Source organism: Embiotoca jacksoni, unplaced genomic scaffold, assembly GCF_022577435.1.
Source record: "Embiotoca jacksoni isolate LCO1_2020_lvr unplaced genomic scaffold, fEmbJac1.0.p SCAF_8, whole genome shotgun sequence".
Classification (NCBI taxonomy): Eukaryota; Metazoa; Chordata; class Actinopteri; family Embiotocidae; genus Embiotoca; species Embiotoca jacksoni.
Genome location: NW_027185436.1, coordinates 14,004,707 through 14,025,300, shown reverse-complemented (window position 1 = coordinate 14,025,300; position 20,594 = coordinate 14,004,707). Strand labels below are relative to the sequence as shown.

General features: G+C 40.9%; 2 protein-coding genes across 3 annotated transcripts in view; both read left to right on the top strand.

The window, feature by feature from the left end:
• The window catches only part of LOC138191445 (single-stranded DNA-binding protein 2), a 52,656-nt gene extending 38,275 nt beyond the window's left edge, over nt 1–14,381 (top strand). Inside the window, exons 5-17 of one of the 2 annotated variants that reach the window (XM_069138275.1) lie at nt 6,509–6,598; nt 8,069–8,128; nt 8,244–8,310; nt 9,582–9,652; nt 9,762–9,829; nt 10,391–10,439; nt 10,523–10,558; nt 10,658–10,712; nt 10,800–10,870; nt 11,034–11,112; nt 11,233–11,261; nt 11,370–11,468; nt 12,209–14,381. In XM_069138275.1, coding sequence (XP_068994376.1) covers nt 6,509–6,598; nt 8,069–8,128; nt 8,244–8,310; nt 9,582–9,652; nt 9,762–9,829; nt 10,391–10,439; nt 10,523–10,558; nt 10,658–10,712; nt 10,800–10,870; nt 11,034–11,112; nt 11,233–11,261; nt 11,370–11,468; nt 12,209–12,238 — 804 coding nt within the window. In that variant the 3' untranslated portion in view covers nt 12,239–14,381. Of the gene's footprint in view, nt 1–6,508; nt 6,599–8,049; nt 8,129–8,243; nt 8,311–9,581; nt 9,653–9,761; nt 9,830–10,390; nt 10,440–10,522; nt 10,559–10,657; nt 10,713–10,799; nt 10,871–11,033; nt 11,113–11,232; nt 11,262–11,369; nt 11,469–12,208 lie in introns of those variants that run through there. The other variant, XM_069138276.1, reaches the window with a different exon arrangement.
• Nucleotides 14,382–16,315: 1,934 nt separating this feature from the next.
• Nucleotides 16,316–18,447, top strand: LOC138215983 (uncharacterized). The gene is made up of 6 exons (XM_069178524.1): nt 16,316–16,496; nt 17,048–17,190; nt 17,309–17,373; nt 17,455–17,589; nt 17,725–17,823; nt 17,934–18,447. The coding sequence occupies exons 1-6, from the start codon at nt 16,392–16,394 to the stop codon at nt 17,987–17,989; spliced, it is 603 nt and encodes a 200-aa protein (XP_069034625.1). The 5' UTR covers nt 16,316–16,391; the 3' UTR covers nt 17,990–18,447.
• The last annotated feature ends 2,147 nt before the right edge of the window (nt 18,448–20,594 follow it).

The following is a 20,594-nucleotide window of genomic DNA, read 5'->3' as shown; positions in this document are numbered from 1 at the left end:
CAGTATGTAATTTGGCTTTGTACCGGGTTGGGACATTGTCTGTGATGAAGGAACATCACCAGGTGGAACAGTGTGGCTCAATTGTGTCTATCTAATAGTTTTTGGACAACAATGGAGGATGTCTTTGGCTACAATAGCAACACTGGGATTTGTTGACACTTAAGAAAATGTGGAACATCACCTGTCCTTTATGTCTATTTCCTGGTGTGTGACAGATATCTATTGTTATGTGGTGGTATATGAATAAATAAATAAAAAAGTGACAGAGCTTATTTGTGTGACCCTGAGAGACAGAGAGGTGGAGAAAGCAGACAGCGACAGATGCAGGTTGAGACAGCGAGAGAGAAAAAAAGAAGATAGACACAGACAGTCTTTTGAGATTCCACTCACGCATCTCTGAGTGTCTCAGTCTCCGCAGTATTGAATGAAAATGACTCCCCACCTTCACACACACAAAGTACACATGCATTACACACACACACATTAGCAGGAGACGCAATCTGTAAACATATAGGGATGAAAGAGTTTGCAAGTTATCTCATTAAGTATTGCTGAGCCCTTTAGTCTGAGGGGATTAGTGTAGTGTGAATGTAGTATGGAGAAAGTCTGATGAAGTTGTAAAGTGGCGAGCTGTGGCGTAATTAGATTCTATCTAAATATCTACAGTTCCTTAAATGGATTTTTTTTTTTTTGATTTTCTGGAAAAGCACAGCATGGTTTGATCACTATTCTAAAGCAAAAGATGCTTCATAAGAGAAAGCAATGTGGTTGTACAGCAATAAAGTACAGCATTTCTGATTATACACGTTTCCACAATACGTGTAGCTCTGTGATGACAGAGACGTGGCTGTGGTCTTCCCACTTGTTTTAGTTCTCAGACATCTGAGCTGAGTTTAAACAATTTCAACTCAAGTGCTTTTGGTGTTAACATATGATATCATTTACTGATATTTTTTACCTTTTTTTTTTTGTATGTTGTATGTTATCTGTACACCACCTGAGGGAAAAGTTAGACTCAAATTGTCTCTACAAAAGACTCAGTTTTTATCCATAGACATCCGTATCTATTTTTGCTTTTTTCAGGCGCTGATCTCATTTTACCCTCTTTTTGGAAATGTGGTCTTTATGAAGGACACATTAGTGCGCATTCAGTACTGTTGTTCCTGTATGTCTTGTTGTGTATGTCTGGTATACTGTAGCATTCTCCTGGAGGGTGGTGTTTTGAATAATTTACACAACAAATGAGTTTGCCAGGAGATGCAGGTGTTCATCTGAGGACATGCGGGGGCCGTTCCACTGCCTCGGGTTTCATCACAAACACCCTTCGGTTCGAGCGCCAGTCACCACAATGCAGGGATGATAGTCTGCAACAATACACCGAGAGCAAATCTCTGAACAATCCGATGACTTATGAAATCAAAAGCTTTAATGTAATGGGATTGGCGAATGTACAGACAGGATGAATTGATTGTCTTGTTTTCTTTTGTCTTTCTGGAGTGAGGAAGGCAGATAATGAAGGAAGAGGGAGTTAAGATGGTATTAAAGAGGGCAGCCGGTCAGAGAATTTGGAGGGGCATGAATGGGATGCAGAGGAGGGCTTGTGTGCCTAAAAATGACTTAATTTATTAAAAGTATAACAGTATAAGAAGACAAATTTAGTTTTCATTTAACAGCTGAAGATTTCATTTGTGAGATAATCTGGTTTTCTAATGGGCCTCACAATTTGTTCACAAATTGAATCTGCAGTGAACTCCATCGGATCAAGTGCAATTAAAATTAGCAGCAGTGTTTGATTATCTTTAAGCTCAGTTCAAATGTACCTTGCAACACTGCCAACAGCTACAATCACACGATAATGTGATGCAGTTTTAAAGTGTAGAGCCACCAGCTGAGTAGCTTACTGTTCCTCTCTCCTGGCCTTGTCAGAAAAAGTGTAAACACTTCTGTGTGAGAGGTGTAAATGATAGGCTCATTGACAGTGTGTACCAATCTGTGGACCTTTTGTGTTGACGAAGGTTAAGTGCTGGGATGTGTTGCGCTCGGCTGTGAATCAGTATTTAAACAGAAATGTACGGAGTGAAATTCACCATAACGTATGAATGACAGTAACTTCCTGATCACTGCGTTGTTGTAGCTAACATAAGGAACAGCATTGATGCGATCACATTACATCAGGTGATGCCCTGTAATCTCACTGTCAACACAATTACCGACAGCCATGAGTGACTGCGTAGTTTTTGAATGGGAAAGGTGAAGGGTTTAACACATCAGCATGTTTAATTAAACTGTTATCAGTTATTGGAGCAATGCTGCGTTGTTACTTGTGGAATAAACTACATTCACCTCTATCACTATGCATAAGTCAGCTGATAAAGATAGTGAGTCTCACAGAGGAAGTGATGAGCTATATTTATTTTTTAATTTATTCTATTGAAATAAACACCAACTCTGGGAGAAAACTCAGTCTTCTGATTCTACAAATCCTGAAGCTTCATCGACTGTTTTTTCGTGTCCATCACTTCAACTGAACTGACTGAAGATACTGTTTACTGTCCTTCATTGGAAAACTGCTGAGGTTTTGCATTTGAATGTGTGATGTCCGCTTGTAGAATATATTCTTATTGCCACGAGACTGATGCAACATTTTTAGGCCAGTTTTGACATCAACATTTAAGAGATGGAAGATCAGATTATCGTCTTTCTGTTTTTTTAAATACAAAATGTCAAAAACCCTCCTTTTAATACCTTCATTTCTTTTTTGATTCATTAAACCACCATATAAGTGGGACATTTAAGAGTTGAACAATTAACTTGTCAATGGAGAAACTTGTCTTTAAATTGTTTTTAAATTACCTCAATCTTTACAACAATGCAGGAATAGTTTGAATTATTTTTATTATATATATATATTATTTATTTATTTTTTATTTTTATTTTTTTTGGCAAGTTAGATGAGGAAATTGAAACATGTATCCTGGCACTGCTCAAAGGTACCAACATTTGTCTAAACTTTGAGGCTCCAGAGGGGTGTACCTCGGAGCAAGTTCAACATACCCAGGTTTCCTTTGCCAGCTGGCTCAACAAAGCGGAAACTCTCAGTCAGAGATAATCGGTACTACGACAGTGGTTATCTTTCTCCGGTAACTCAGGCTTTCTGCTTTCGGCTCTGAGCGCGTTCACATACATGAGGAGGTGTTTGCAGCATCTGACCAATCACAAACATGGACACGTGTACTGGCAGCAGAGCCACATATTTTAAAAACGAGGTGCAAACTATAATAAATAAATAAAAAACATAATGAAGTTAAACACAAAACCACACTGAAAGCAGCACAGCTGCAGCAGCTAAATGACGGGAGGATGTACAACAACAACAACAACAAAAATCGCCGACTGTGTGAATGTGTCGCCTACAATATCACTTTACCATAACGTGCACAGGAAGATCGGACTAATTACGTGAGGGTATTTCATTAAACTTAATATATTATTATATGCATTCTCGTGATGCGTATGAACGTTCTAGTCTTATCATTTCACCTGCGAGGTGTCAAACGGACCGAGGAGCAAATATGAAATAAATGTAAAAACGTAATTCAAAGCGGCAGGTCGTATGTTGTGAAGTGCAGTGCTTTAGTGCATCAGTCAGTCCCCGTTGTTGGATGATATCAGTAAATATTAATCTATACCTCATTAAAAAAAAAAAAAAAATCACCGGGGAAAGACACAGAGGTTTGTCGGTCTCTGAGCGCTCCACTGGATCTTCTCCCGATCGGTGATGACAAGTTTAAGCGAGAACTGACTGTTCAGTAGGTGGTACTTATTCGCGTTTTGATCTGATATCTCCAACATTACCTGCTCCGGACCAGGTTTAAGTTTGCAGCACGAGTTACCATGGTGATCTAGCCAGCTTCGTGACACTGACAAACTCTGGCTTGAGTCTCAACATACCTGGCTAACCCACCAATCTCTCTTCGTAGTTCACCCCTCAGGTTAGGAAGTTACTGCAACTCGCCCAGAAATGCTCTGCACATCAACCCCATCATTTTATCTTCTATTTGTACTCAACATTTTTTATTTTTTTTTTTTTGCATGGATTAAACAAAAATTATCTCACATGATTTAGAGAGCTACAGAAGTGTATTTAAAAAACACTTTTTTTTCTCTTTTTTTTTTTTTTTTACCTTTGACAGAGCCAGGATAGCTTTTCTCGCTCCTCCCCTTCTCATGCTAAACTAAGCTAAGATAAGTACCTGCTCGCTTTGGTTTCATATTCACAGCACAGAGAGGAAAGTGGTGGCCTAATAATCTTCTCATCTGACTGAGGGGGGAAAGCAAAATAAGCCTATTTCCCAACCGGGTCTCAGATTCATGCCATGCAGAATTTGCACAAGCATCACTGCAAACCATGTGACTCCTCCAATTTAGCAGCGTCTCAACAACCGAGGGTTCACATCGTCACTTCTGGAGAGGCTTCGCGATCCTTTCTCGGTGTAACTCATTGAGTTTTTAAAGTCATTTGACTCAATCTGATTTGTCATAATCAAGAGAGACTCCCAGTACTAAAGCAGTGTTGTTGTTGTTGTTGTTGTTGTTTTCCACAAATGGAAGGTGGTGCTGGTTTGGGGGCTGGAAGATACCGTAGCATGTTTTTATTTATTTATTTACTACTCTTGTTGCTGTATTTGGAAAATGCTGCTTTGTCAGCAGGTCAGGTAGATTTATTTTTCCTCCCCCTGTTCTTCTTTTCCTGCACAAACCGGCACACACTCACAGCCACACGCGCACACACACACACACACACACACACACACACACACACACACACACACACACACACACACACACACACACACACACACACGCTCATAATCTCTGCTTTGTCCTCCTTTCTCCTCTTTCCATCGCTCTCTCTCTCTCTCTCTCTTTCTGTGCATGAAGGCAAACTCAGCAGACCTCCAGGCTGCCAAGGAGCAAAGGCATTCTGGGTAATCCAGGGTGCAATAAGGGAGAGGGAAAGATGAGGGAGAAAACTCTTGCAAAATCACAACACACACTTGATGCTGTGCATGATGTTGTACACTTAGACACACAAACAAACTGAATCCAGTCTCTGACCACTGAACCGTGGAGATACAATATCCATCTGTGTCCATCTGTAGATTCGTCTGCCGAGACAAATACAGACTATGTTTGCGGCAGAATATGAAATCTAGGAACCGCACCGCATCCTGTTCCCCGTCGCCTGAACATTAACGATCAGGAGATATAAAGGAGAATGAGGGAGGTTGAGGGAATATAGCGAATGCGGCGGGGTGGAGCAGAGGAGGATACACAAGTGTCGTCAGTCTGCTTTTATCTCGGCTCTGATTAAACCTTGTTCCTGTCTGACCTAAAAAGTCAGCTGGCGGAAACTTCAGAGGCCGTGGGTGAATTTTACTGGAGCTCTTTACACCCAGCCGATGCCTTCAGAGAGGCAGGGAAAGAAGATCAGTAAAATAGAACAGAGTGGGCAGATACTGAAAAATAAACACACACACGGATGCAGACATCCTGGCTTCATGTGCTCACTGTTCACACATCATCATGTATATGGATGTACAGTCTCCCACACTGCGTGTTGTCTGCTCTGTATTCTTAAAGAGGATGAGGAAGAGGCCGGTGCTGGGTGGTAACTCCGGGTTAGTAGCACAATACCACAGGAAGCAGACGGAGGCAGTGCTGAAATGATCCAGCGCCACCCGTCTGGGACAAGCACAACAAAAAACACATTGTATAAAAATAAACCTGGGTCGGCATGGCATCTGCAGAAACAGGAAATATCCCACTTAGTAGAGACAGCAGGAGAGAGATGGGGGAAGAAACCCTCGGCTTGATCATTTTTATCTTTTCGTTTTGTGTCACTTAAAAGTTTTATTGCAGGCATCATTTACGCAACATAAGAGGAAGACGTCACGGAAAAGAGGAAATACTGGAGTATAAAAATACCAACATATAACAGTAAACTAAGCACATTTAATTAAGAAGATGTAGCTAAGCTATCAAAACTAAGTATAGTGAACTAATTGCGCAGAAAAATGACCCCTGTGATATACTGTAATACATTAATGGATGTTTGTCACTGATGCAATTTACTCTTGCTCAGGGTTTCAACTGTTGTATTCTCTTGATAGTGCACCATATTTTGTATACTAAGTTTTGTGTTTGAAATCTTAATCTACAAAGTAACTCAAGGATCTAGAGGATTCCTCTGGAGGAAGCAATAGAATTATAAAGCAGCATGAATTGGAAATACTGACGCGAAAGTACCTCAAATTTGTAATGGAGTACTACAGCACTCGACTAAACAGGAAGGGCTGAACAGGAGCAGACAGGTGTTGAGTCAGTTGAGTTGCAGACGAGTTTGAGATGTGTGTTGAAGTCTCTTCTCTTTGTGTGTGTGTGTGTGTGTGTGTGTGTGTGTGTGTGTGTGTGTGTGTGTGTGTGTGTGTGTTTTTGTCTCTTTCAGAGTGCTGCGGCAGCTCCAAGCCCCGTCCTGGGGAACCTTCCCCCAGGAGAGGGCATGCCTGTGGGGCCAGTCCCTCCAGGATTCTTTCAGGTATACAGGACACGCACGCGCGCGCGCGCGCGCACACACACACACACACACACACACACACACACACACACAGTCCTGTATCCAACATTACATTGACTCAGATTTTTTTTTACATATAGGTTTTTAATTCATAAAGCTGTTCTTCAAAGAACTCACTCTTAACTTATTCATATTTATGTGCAGTACCCTGTATATGTGAACACTCTGCATTTACCTGTGTGTGGGTGCACCACTGTGTGATTCTCAAAATGGAAAGAAAAGCTTCTGACAGACTCTGGCAGACAAACACACACACACACACACACACACACACACACACACACACACACACACACACACACACGCAGCATTGGCCCATATCATCTCTAAAGGACTCTGCCAGTTGTACATCGATTAACCGTCATTATCAGTCAAATTCAGACGCTCGCTACATCTGACACAGATCAATAGCCTTCCGAGGCATTTCTTAGTTCCGCTTTCAAAAACTCAAATGTGAGTCTGAGCAACCTTTTACCATCTCCTTCTGATGATCAGTTGCTCTTTGAAGCTGAGGTCTTGTCAAGATTCATCAGATGAAGAAAAGCAACAATTACCTGATTGCCATGCAGTTCTTTCTTCAGGTTCTTTGTGTGTGGACCAGATCAGAGAATATCTGCACAGCTGAATTTTGTCATTAACTGCACGTCATTGCTCAAGTAAATGTAGATCACAGACGATGTTTGCTTGTCCTGCAAATATATTTTATTCATTCACTGATTCTGTTTATGACTTAAGCCATTCACTGACTCACTCATTCCCAACTGTCTTGGTTTTGGTTGTTGTCATTTTTTTTTTTACTAATACAAAAAAATGCCATTATAGTTCTTAAATAGGCCTAAAAGCCTCTGACTAGAGTAATTTGATGTCTATGTCTAAGAGAGTCACTGAAGAGAAGGCCCTGATCATATTAAGAGAACTATTGCTCTCTAGTGGCACATTGTAGTGCTGCAGTTGCAGCACTGCGGACTGACCACGGTGGCATCAGTTCAGCAGACATAAGACAGCACTGCTACTGTCTGTGGTGAGGACAAGTGAAAACCCACTCACAGCTGCAAAAGAGCTTCTCACACGTGCAGCCAAAAATTCCCCACAGTTAACACATGCGCTGACATCATTATTAACGAACGTCATCCTTTATCCTCGCATTCTTTTTCCATAAATTCAATCCAATGAAAATGTGGTCGGCTTCCCTGCTCTACTGTCATGGAACAGTTGTTAAAGGATAACGACACTTTTAGTAGCTTTAGTTGGTTCCCTGTATTGAAGAGTGGAAAAAAAACCAATGCCATAGTGCCCCCCTGCGGTTTGTAAAAAACCTTTTTGTTTCTGTGAAAATGGTTATACAAATGGCAACCCAACCATTGAGTCACAGTTTTTTGTTCTTTTGAAGATTGATTTTTCCATTTATTCAGATATTGACCTGTTTTCCAGCCATTTATGTCACCTCGATACCCCGGAGGACCCAGACCGCCCCTCAGATTACCTAACCAGGTAAGACCCACACTGACACCTGCAGGCAGCAGATATAACTGGACAGTAGAAATGGACAGTGAGTATCTGTGTGACAGTGATGATAATGCTGAGATGGATCCTGTTCCCTTTGTAGGGACTTGGAGGAGTTCCAGGTAGCCAGCCTATGTTACCCAGTGGAATGGATCCCACAAGACAGCAAGGTACACACAGACACACGTGTCAACACAAACGCAGACAACACAGGCATGATTTTAACTTTTGAATTTAACCAAATGTTGTTGTTGTTGTTGTTTTGTGAGATCAAAGTCTGGTAGCTCGTTTACCATTAAACTGACATCCCAAAATTTTTTAGCAAGACTGAGATTCTCACGGATCATAGATGTTTGTACCAAATTTCATGGCAATCCATACTGATGCTGTCAAGAGATTTCAACAAAAAGACAAAAATGACAGCCTCAGTATAGCAGTGGAGGGGAGCAGTCAGGGAATCGCGATAGTCTTCTTCTCCCAGGATTCTTCAGGGGATCATTAAACAAAAACGTCATGTCAATCTATTGAATAGTTGTTTAGATATCTCAGTTGGGGCAAAAGATGTGGACCAGCCTTCCCTCAAGCCACACTTCTAGCTTGGCTAAAAAAAAGAAAAGACACATTAAAGAGCCACACTGTTGCATTAGCTGACATTTTTTTTCATTACAATGAACTTGGTTGCGCAGCTTTGTTTTGGATCTTTGGAGAGTCACAGTAGAGATCACAGAGCATGCCATGGAAAAGGTTTGTACATATTGTAGTGAGATGTAATGAAGACACACTTGTTTTGCTTATCGTACCGAAGGTATATGTCGCCCTGGACTGCAGTGAGGCACGTTTATGTGGTTTAAATGGTTTGTAGACGGTGAAGTTGTACAGCACAGAGGCATCAGCTGTGTCTGTGGCTACTCAAACAATATAATACTTGTTAGGAGGATGAATTGATGTGTAGTCTCCTCGTGAGATTTGTTGATAATAGTGAAAACTGCTCCTCTTTTATCATTTGAGTACGCACTCGTTTACACAAACTACTTACTCCTTCAGACAACTCCTAAATTATGCACAAATAAGAAGACTCAGGATGTTCAGCCGCCGTTGGTCTAACATTAAGAGAAAACTGCCATCAAAGCCGTGGTAAATGTTATATGATCATTTGTGCGAGATAAGTAGGTCAAATTGTGGTTTTGAAAGGCTTTAGTGTCCAAACAAAGGTATAAAACAGAACAAATACAGAAGTTCTTGTTTGCAGACAGACTTCAGCAGACATGACAACAGAGAGGCTACATGTCATAAAATAACTTTCAGGTTAAAGAAAGACGACAAGAATACACATAATCAAAAACGGTTAAACGTAAGACTCACTCTGACAAACCCTAAATCCTGAATATACCATGAACAAACAGACTGACTGGTTGGAAGACTGTTTATTTTGGTGTTTCAGGACATCCAAATATGGGAGGACCAATGCAGAGGATGACTCCACCCAGAGGCATGGTACCGCTTGGGCCCCAGGTATGGGGTGAGATGATGTGTAGGCGTATTTACACAGTATTGTTTCTGATCGTGTTTCTCATGAAGACAAAACTGAATGTAATTTTTGTATCTTTTTTTTTTTCTTCAGAACTATGGAGGTGGGATGAGACCACCGCTGAATGCCCTGGTTGGTCCTGGGATGCCTGGTATGAGCATGTGAGTGGTATATAAATATTATACTCTACCTACACGCATGCACGCACACACACACACACACACACACACACACACACACACACACACACACACACACACACACACACACACACAGAGTGAGTTGCAAGTTTAAAAAAAGAGAAAAATACCTTCTCTGTCCCTCACTTGCTTAAAGTGTAAACAAACTCACCACGTAATCTGTCACCAGTTGCAGTCAGTCATTTCATTTGTGTATCTTTTACTGTCTTTTACTACCTCTTTGCTGTATGTTCTTGACTCCTGGGTCTGGAGGTGGAACCAGGGGGTGGATTTCCTATTTTTTGTCTTTTTTTTTTTGTTGCTTTTTTGTACTTGGTTTTTCCCATCATCCTTTACTGGCATCAGAAGAGCTTGTTGTTGCCAACTCTGTTCAAATGAATCCGAAACAAAGAAGCCTGCCAGAAGCAGAAAAATAAAGTGTGTGTGTGTGTGTGTGTGTGTGTGTGTGTGTGTGTGTGTGTGTGTGTGTGTGTGTGTGTGTGTGTGTGTGTGTGTGTGTGTGTGTGCGCGTGCGCGTTGCAGGGGACCTGGCGGTGGCAGACCCTGGCCAAATCCTCCCAACTCCAATTCTGTAAGTGTTCGAACAAATACATCTAACAAAGTTTTTTAATATCTATCTAATTTCTTTCATGGTTTTCTTCTGTATTTTTGTAGACCCCTTATTCTTCAGCATCTCCAGGAAGTTATGTGGTATGTATGTTTGAGTTTGAAACTGTTCTTCACTTGCTGAGCAGGCTGTATTTCACAAGTCCGTGATTGAATGTTATGGAAATCAAACTGTGATTTCAGGGACCTCCAGGAGGAGGGGGGCCACCTGGAACTCCAATAATGCCAAGTCCAGCAGGTACTACGCTCTGTGTATGCGTGTGTAAACATGCAGTATGTTAATGTTCTTTTATCCTCTCAGGGTTTCTTTATTTGTCCTTGTCAGATTCAACCAACTCTGGCGACAACATGTACACTTTGATAAACACAGTCCCTCCGGGTGGAAGCCGACCAAATGTGAGGCATTTTTCTCTCCGTATGTCGCCGTGTCTGAGTGGTTACAGCCTGTGTGTGGGAGCAGAAGTTCTTTAACGTCAGAATGAACAATGTTTCCATGTTAGAATTTGTTTCGATGGTAAAGTTTGTGATTCTCACTTTCTCCTGTGTGTTTTCTCCTCAGTTCCCCATGGGTGCAGGTAGTGACGGCCCCTTAGGGGGAATGGCTGGAATGGAGCCCCATCACATGAATGGATCCTTAGGTACTAGAACAAGTAGCTTGGATGTGCTGCATTGGCACTGCATGGTGATGTTTGTCTCTAATTTGTCATATATATATATATATATATATATAATATATACACTTGTGTTTCCTCTTTCAGGGTCAGGTGATATGGACAGTCTCCCCAAGGTAAGAGAAGTTCTTTACTGAGTCTGAACCTCCGGTTTGCATTGGCACTGCACTTCCAATTTTTGTATCGTTGGTATTGACAGTTGTGTTTTGCTCACCTTTGAACAGAACTCTCCTGGGAACCTAAGTATGAGTAACCAACCTGGGACGCCCAGGGAGGATGGAGAGATGGGAGGGAACTTCCTCAACCCTTTTCAGAACGAAAGTGTAAGTCAATTGTCATCGACTGTATGGGGCGGTTAGAGGGAACTAGAAGTGTTTGCTGCTCAGAAGTCCCATAGAATGAAGGTACCAGCTTTTACAGGTGTAGTTTGGCTTGCTGTGACATCCTGGAGTTTCCAATGGTTGCCTGGTAACCTCGTTGTTACAACAACACTCCGGGAGGTCACTTATGATAACAAAAACAAGATATAAAGTGTTAGTGAGCTTTAGAAGGAGCCAAAGTCAGGCTAGCTGTGTCCCCATGGTTTCTTAGACTTAGACTTTATTAAGCCCACAGTGGGGAAATTCAGTTGTTACAGCGGCAAAGAAACACAAAAAAGGTGCACACAACAAGACCAAAATTCACAAATATGTATACATAAAGTAAAATAGATAAGCTATATATACAAAAAAGCAAATAAACATAAAATGAAATAAATAAATATGGCTTGGGATGAGCTTTATGCTAAACTAACCAACTGCTGACTGTAGCTTGATAGTTACCCGACACAGTTAACAATTTTCTTATTTCACTCTCAGCCAGAAATCATTGTGTTGAATTATTGTATACTTTTTGATGTTTTGAGATTATTTCAAATTCCCAGATTGCTGGAAATAATTTGACATCATATCATGTCAGAGGGGTTTCTAATTCAGGATACTACTGCAAAAATAGTGCCACATTTTCTTTCTTGGACACACACATGCACAGTCACACTTTATTTATTTCTCCTTTCTGTCTGCAGTATTCACCAAATATGACGATGAGCGTGTGAAGGCCCTGGAGGCAGGTTTGGTCAGTCGCTCAGTAACCTGGTGTGGATTGGAGAAAAGCAGAGATGGGATGTGATGTCATCGAGGCCAGTAACTCTTCCTCCACCACCACCTGCCTAGTCGGGACAGTCACCCCAGGCACCCTCCTACGACCCCCCCCCCCACCCCCAACCCCGCCCCCCTCCCCTCCATGGTTTCTTTCCACGTCTCTTCTCTCCTGTTTCTTCTCCCGTTCTAAGTGGTGACTGCTACATTCATCAGTTCTTCCTCTGCAACTATGAGACTGTACAAAGGAACCAAAATTGAAACAACACAGAGGGAGAACTATTTGTATATTTGCAAACAGTGTGTATGAGACAGTGCACACTCCTGTTACAGACAGATGTTTTTGCCTTTTGCATCATATCAGAGTTCAATACGCTGAAAACAAAGTGTCAATATCCTAAAGTTTGAATTCCCGAGAATCTAAATCGGCACTTTTTCATTGATTGATTGATTGATTGGTTAATTTAACTGGTTGTCTTCTGTCTTTTCTTGACAAATTACTTTGTCCAGTGTCAGAAGAAAAGTAGAGACATATCATAATCACATTGCCCGGAGGTTTTAGTTGAGGCTTGTGCGAATATTTGTGAAGTCTTTTCAGCATTTGTGGTTGTTTAAATCTTTAAGACCACTAACATTGCGTTTTATGTTTTATACTGTGGGGTCGAAGAAGTTTCACTCTCTCTCACCATGAGGCAAATCAAGAGCAGATCAGATTCATTATTGATTGTAATTTACAGAAAGGCTTCAGCACAAATTACTTTTGAAATTACTTTGAATTGTTATTGAGGGGGAAAAAAAACTTTACACGAGGGTTAAAGTAAGACTATTTAACGTTTGTTGAACAGTAGCTTCTGTTGCCACAAGTAAAAGTGGTAAATGTTAAAACATAGTGCATAAAATCGGTCCATTATCAAGTAATATCTGGATAAAGTGTGTTACATTAACAAGCATTTAGCAACCGAAAGCTACTAGTCATACCAGACCAAGTAGGGCTGTAAAAGCAAAATATATATTGTGAACTGAGAGGGAGAATGTGTTATTTCTTCTGTCAAAGGCTCCCTAGTCTCCCTTTAAGTACCATGAGATCAGTCACTATGCTAACTGTCATTTAATTGGAGAGTCAGGATAAGACTGGGGAAGGTTTGCACAAAGGTTAATACCCAGCAGTACAGTAGAGGCTGAAGGTTTGGCCATATCCATCTGTCTGTGTTTAACTGAACACTTGTGTTGCAATCGTTGCGAGCGGTATACCGAGACAGCTTCTGAGGGCCTTTACACTCTGCATTGGTGCATTTGAGAAAGGGTTAGCGAAAGAGAATTGATTTTTTTTTAATTGAGTTGAATTTAACCGGCGGTTCCATAATTTGTTGGTTTTGTTAGCCGAGGCCTCTCTAATCTCTACTGCTTTAAATCTGGATCCACATTATTCAATATTTTTACATCCAGGAGTCGCAGTGGCAGAATGGGTACAAAAGTCCATATTTTCTAAACATAAAATGTTAAAAATCAGATTATTAAACTGCAAGCTTATAAAGTCCCTGTGATCACTCATACTTAATTGTCATCCGGCTAAACTGTGATTTTAGTATGATATGAAAAGTTGGTACAGAAAGCTAAAATAAGCTTGTTTTTAAATCACTATTTTAAACCTTTTTCACTGCCCAAGATGGACGATCATCATGTACAAAGGGTCAATATTATTGTGAACATTCTCCTCTCCCTTCCCTTACTGCAAAGTGTACAGCTCACAAATGTAGCTCCTCTGTCTTGTATGTGTATTTGATATTATTATTATTATTATTATTTAAAGATAAATCTGGAGAGAAATACTGCGGAAGGGAGCGATGGACCGATGACGCACCATCACAACTGAACAGAGATGTTTTGTTTCGGGTTTTTTGTGTTAAATTGAAGCCATATGTGGGAATACAAGAAGATGCATTTGTAAATTGGATCATGTTTTCTGTTTTGTGGCAGTATGTGGGACTCCATTTGTGATGTGTTCATTTTCTCTTTTTTATTCTTGTATTATGTTTTTGTAAATACACAGAGAAGTTTCATGGGTTTTGAATATGCTGGTATAAAGCTTCTCTTCCCTTCGTCGAAGTGTCCGTTTCTTTCCTTCGTCAGGACTTCGGGACACATTCGATTGTGTTTGCATTACAAATAATGTTTCTAAGTGGTGTGTTGTGGTTCAATCTGCTCCCCGTGTCGTGCAGCAGTATCTCAAACCTTGACAACACTTCAATTTTGCAGCTTTCACCGTGTGGCAGAACTTTGGGGGCAGTAGTGGTCTAAAGGTTAAAGAAGCACTCTTGAGGCCAAAGGGATGCCGCTAATCCAGGTACCCTCCGGATAAACCCGGGTATGTAAAGGAGAAGTGACTCTGTGTTCCCAGATTCATCCTGCCACTGTCATTAGATTTGTTTAGGAAAAGAGAAGGTCCTTCCCTCCTTGCTACAACTGAGGGACATTCATTGCTCTTGAACAAGGACGAAAGAATGCTTCCGGATGTGACCTTTGTGATTGTGAACAGGGAAATCCTGCAAAAGAGAGCCTCAGATCAACACACAGAAAAGCTACAAGCTATACTCAATTGTTTTTACTCTTCTGTTTTGTATGACTTAAGATAAAAGAGAAACAAAATATAACTTGAGGATTAGAGGTGCTGGTAGGTGGATGTTGTTACCTTTTGACGCCTCCAGCCTGTTTCCAGTTTGTATGCAAAATTCAGCATATCAGCTGCTGGCTAAATTTTTATTCTTGACAGAAGAGTGGTATCAATCGTGGCATCACTTTCTCCACTAGCAGGACCTTCTTAAAGTTAGTAAGCTCAGTGATTCTTATTCACTTGTTTACTTACTGACTGTTACCTCCGTACAGCCCCGTTCCTGTCAGCGCTGTCTGCAGATCATGTGTGACAAGATCGCGATCTTTGTACATGGGATGTTCCTTTCTATGCTCAAATGCACAACACACAGAGGAAGAGAAATACTATCATCACACACAGACACCGCGAAAAATGTATCTGACAGAATTAAATATATTAATGATCAATAATCTTCTTAAAGGACAAAATAACGGCATATACAGTGTATATATATATACATATACTGGATCATTGTTGAATCATTCACCACTAAAGAAAATACCTGACCTGTTTGAAATAGTCAGAGTAACATAAAAATTATACATTCAACTCTCTCTTTTTATCGTGCTGCATCACATTAGTTACTTCTCATGAAGTTATTTTTTCAAGAAATCAAGAACATTGATAAGGAGTGTCTCAAAGGGAATAAAGAAAGAGGACTCTCCCGAAGCCTCAAAATGGCAGCTACACCGCGCCACCGAGCGACTATAGAGAAAAATCTTTTTTCAGCGCATTGCATTGCGCAGACTCGGTGATGAAACACACACACCCTCTACAAAATTTATATAACCTGCATTACTTGCACACAATGTTACAGCAGGCTAACTACAACTCATAGACGACCAGGCATGTACAATTTCACATGTAACTTGCTTAGTTGGCGGCGCCAGCTGTTGGCGTATCACCGCCAGAATTTAACTCCACGGTATTTCCTTGAGAATCAAACTACCTCTTATTCAGAGACAATTCAAACTCACTGAGAAAAGTCCCAGTAGGTTGTTTTTTTTCAACAGAGACCGTCCGTTCTGACTGTAAATTATCACGGTTTTCTTTTCTTTCTTTTTTTTAGCACTCCACTGAAAGCCATGTTCAAGTTTGAAGGACAGAAAACACGTCTCTCTCCGCGCCACACAGCACCCACCAGGTGGCGGAACTCACTCTCTTTCCACGTCACAGATTTTCTAAATAAAATGTACCTAACTCTTAAATGAATCAACAGCACACAAATATCTTTCACACATTTAAAAACGAACACAGTTCTTGTGTGCAGCATTATGAGTCATAAATTACACACGCCTGTTCTCCACACATGTGGCTGAAAGCTGTCTCCCCAGAATCTCCTCCCCCACCATCTCTTATATAAATCTTCCTCTGCCTAGCCTCACACCAGACTCGTTGCAAGACTTCACTTGTCCTGATCTCGCAGTGGCAGCAAGCAGACAGCCATTTGACTTATAATCATGCCTGTTCAGTTTTGTTTAGCTTTGCTGGGGCTCTTTACGCTTACTGCTGCATCTGATCCAGACTGTGAAGACCTGGTTAAAACTGAGGTGGATCCAACCAAGGTATGAAGTCCTCAACACTGGGAGGCCACATTTGTGGTTTTGCATGCATTAGCCTAACCTAACTCACAAACAGAATTTGTACACCAATTGCTGCAGTTTTTATTTTTGTGTTTTCACATTGTTGTGCCTTCTTGAAACTCCAGTATCTGGGATTTGAGAACTACAGCCATGAGCTAAAAGGAAAAAAATAAAAATAAATAAGTAACCTAATATGACTGCAATTAAAACGTTTGAATTTTCAGTTGTAGTGTTGGTTGAAGAGTCACTGTTTTACATCTTACGTCTGAGTTTCGCAGAATCCCTTCAAAACACCACCACAATAAAAAAAAAAGTAGGTGACTCAAAGCTCACTGTGACAGTTCCTTTTTTAGGCTGACCTGAACCTACATTCAGACAATAACATGTCTTAATTAATGGTACCTGTAAAATGTATTGTTCGTAATTTGAAGACTGATCACTGTAACTGTATCTCAAAGGCTACTCCACATGATTGTCAGATCTGTGTAAAAAAAATTTGAGAATGGATTTTAATTTTGCTCATTTCTGTCTAGATTTGTGGGAAATGGATATTCCACGCAGGAACATCAGACAATGAAATTGCCCGGAACGCACTTAGAGCTATCCACAGCTCCTGGTTGGATATCGCACCCATACCTGGTAGCAATGAAATGACCATGCGCTACGGAGACAAAATGTAATTGGAGATCTTTTGATTGTGACTGTTAAGACTTTGAAGGCTTCCAGACAGTGTACAAAGTAACTGGTTCTTAATTTTTTTTTATGTGCTTATTATATTTACTTTTCCTTTCAAGAGATGGAAAATGTTTTCAAGGAGCTGTCAACTTCATTTTCTCTACAAATTTAACCAAGGTGACATGTAAGTGAAGTATAATATTGGTATTTCTGGTTTATCTATCGAGGTTTCAAATGCATAAGACCTTCTGTTCTGTGTCTACAGTTTCTTTTAACGCCTCGACTCATGACCATATTGGAAGGCATCTGGTGACATGCCCTGACTGCCTCCTGTGGACAGACCAGTCGGTATCGGAGGAAAATGGGCAAACTAAAGAAAGGAGAAACCTCTACCTTTTCAGTGAGTTTACCTTTAACTGTTAAACGGCTTTTCTCGAGCAAAAAATGTTAGAAATTTAGTACTCCATGAAATCAATTTATTTCAAACTGCAGATGTTTTGTTTTTTTAACCTCTCTCCCTCTCTCTGCTCTCCAGCAAAGTCTGGAACCTTGGATGCTTCTCATCAAGACAAATTCAAGAAACAGGCCAAGTGCCTCAACTTTCCAGAAGAGTTACACTTTGGAACAAACACAGGTATGCTGCCCTGCTATCGCTCTCCATCTCTCCATCTATACACTCAACAGTAACCAGTGTGCCTAATTTAACAAAGGATTTCTCAACTAGATTTTCTTCCTGTGTTTCAGACCTGTGTCCTGATGAGAAGGAGGCTGACACAGATGCAACAAAGAAAGAACAATGAGTTCAAGTTCCCTGATGTCCTGTCAAATGTGGAGAGAACAACTTTTTTTTTTATTAAATCATAATGACATTGTGTGTTTGCATGCTGATGTTTGGCATTAAAACAATCTACTTGTACTTTCAGGCTAGTCTGAAACAAAGTAGGGGATTTGTTACCGCAACTGTTTTTGGGAGTCAGAGATGGTAAGCGGGATTGTGGACAAGCTGATTGTTTCATGCATTCCTGTTCTTAATCAATACTAGTGTTTTCATGTTGTCCAGGGCAACAGTTTGTAACATTTTGGAAAACAGCTGTTGCGCCATTTGTTTTGCCTGAATGGAAAAAGCAGATTTATACCCTTTTTCATTCATAATTTAACCAGGCATGCTTTTAATCACATCTCAACACTATCTCTCTGAGGGACTATTTGATTATGTAGCCAAAAGAATTTCCAGCAAAATAAAGTATTACCATTGTGATTAGTAATGATGTGTTCCCTCTAGCAAAAAAAAAAAAAACAGAACAATAAATCTCTGAACTGTTTCCACGGGGAATTAGTCTTGCATGTTATGTAAGACAGCACTGGCACTCCATGTGGAGTGTGTCACAATCCCAAAAAGGCTTTCTGCAAAAGAGGTCCAACATAACCAAGAGTCAAGTAGTTGCAGCAAAAATATTCCTCTCACTAAACGTAATTCAATAGAAAATAACCACAGTAAACATTGACAACAAGAGAAACCTGATGGCCCATCAAAATTAATTAAAAAAAGGGAAGTCACTCAGATCGGCCAACAAAGGGTCGTTGAATCTGGTGTCTTCTCTGTAACCTTAATTAATCAGTCACAAAACAAAAACTGCTGCAGTGGCCTGAAGGTGTAAGACAGTGAACCGAGGTTTCTCCCCCTTCTTAATTGGTTTCAACTCAATCAGACCAGTGCAGACACACCTGAGGGAAGAAGACAAGACATCATGAATCAAGGATCACACACAGATTATAACTCGTCGGGGGCAGGGTGTGGGTTTACATTTGGGAAACCTGACTCGGTTCAAAAGAATGCTGAATGTCAAAATGTAAGTACTAACCATCGAACCCTGGGCAGGTGGTGTGGTTACACAACACGGGGAGAGTGTGCTTGCAGCGAGGATGGGCTTTACTGATGCCCCCTCCTCCTGCTGGTTCTCTGCCAGAGTACCCCGGGCATGAGTCAAGTAAAAAAAAAAAAAAAAAAAAAAGTCGCAGTTGTCATACCCCCAAACAGGTGGTGTAGTTACATGTTAAAGTGCAGATGCATCACACACAGGCTCTACTCCTCGTCCTGGTTCTCCTTTAAAGGACTAGCGAGTGAGCAAGTCCCGACCACCATGGTTCAAAGTTGTTTTGGGGGAAGGTAATTTGAGAATTGCTGCTTGGGGTGTCATTGGGAACATTTCTGCCACTTGAGGTGCTATTTGTGAACTTTTCTTTGACTCAGGTTGACTACTGGGAAGCCTGGTCATCCCGTTAAGAGGTTTTCCAAATAGTAGATTTTAGTTATTTTCTAATATCTTGATATTTGAAAATACTTTGAATGTACGAGCTGGATTTTCCACGTCAGTGAGTGCAATTTGGACATTTTTATGCCATTCAAGGTGACAACTTGGAAACCAGCATTTCCAAATGGCATTTTATTAGGAAATGATAAATTGCCGTAATATCTTGCCATTTGGAAATGCTTTGAACGGGATGACTGTCAAAACCCCAAATTCAGACTTGTTATTGATGTGTTGGTATGGAATTGATATTCTTGTATGTATTACAATAGAGACTGCTGTACGCAGCTGACCTGGTTCCCCATTGAACGGATGCTCCTGAAAGAAGTTAGCATCCCATCAAGTCTATGGAGTGTGTGCGTCATAGGCTCTGGGTTCCAAGTTGGGACATTCGGTCCAGCTTTCAGCCAATTCGAGTTATTGTCTGAGAAAATGTGAGCATTTGAAAAGGTGCCATTTGGACACACCTTCTGAACTTGACTCACTTGGTCAGAGTAGTCAGCATGGCAGTTTTAGGCCCAATTAGCATAAAGTTAGAGTTCCTATTTGACACTCAATTATCAGTTATGTTCCCATTCGGTGACCGAAGACCGAGTTCCTCTTTGCCAATCGAAAAGTCAGTTGTGTTCCCATTTGGCTACCAAAGTGTCACCCACGTCCCTGTCTGGGAAATGGCCATTTGATTGCCATCCTTGGTCTCCACCCCACATGGCAGAACGTTTTCCCAAATAGCAAACCCAAATGTTTTGAAGCCATTGCTGTTACTGAAATGAGAAATGAGGAGTTGGAGATACTTCTCTGTTTGTGTCTTTCTTTTTATTCTTCTGCTATTCTGTGAATGTGTGTGTGTGTGTGTGTGTGTGTGTGTGTGTGTGTGTGTGTGTGTGTGTGTGTGTGTATGTGTGTGTGTGTGTGTGTGTGTGTCTGTGCAAGAAGGCGTTCACATTGAAACGCCCCCTAGTCTTGGTATTCAGACTCTGCCAGATGGCCATTATGTAACGAGATAACTAGGACACAAGCCCAGTTGACTGGATGTGAAAACACACTGGATGTGAAAAGTGAAAACACATCTTACCCAGAGGGTGTGTGTGTGTGT

Coding starts and splice junctions, on each gene's coding strand:
- LOC138215983 (XM_069178524.1), top strand. CDS start 16,392: ATGCCTGTTCAGTTTTGTTTAGCTTTGCTGGGGCTCTTTACGCTTACT. Junction 16,497..17,047: donor CTGAGGTGGATCCAACCAAG/GTATGAAGTCCT, acceptor ATTTCTGTCTAG/ATTTGTGGGAAATGGATATT. Junction 17,191..17,308: donor ATGCGCTACGGAGACAAAAT/GTAATTGGAGAT, acceptor TTTCCTTTCAAG/AGATGGAAAATGTTTTCAAG.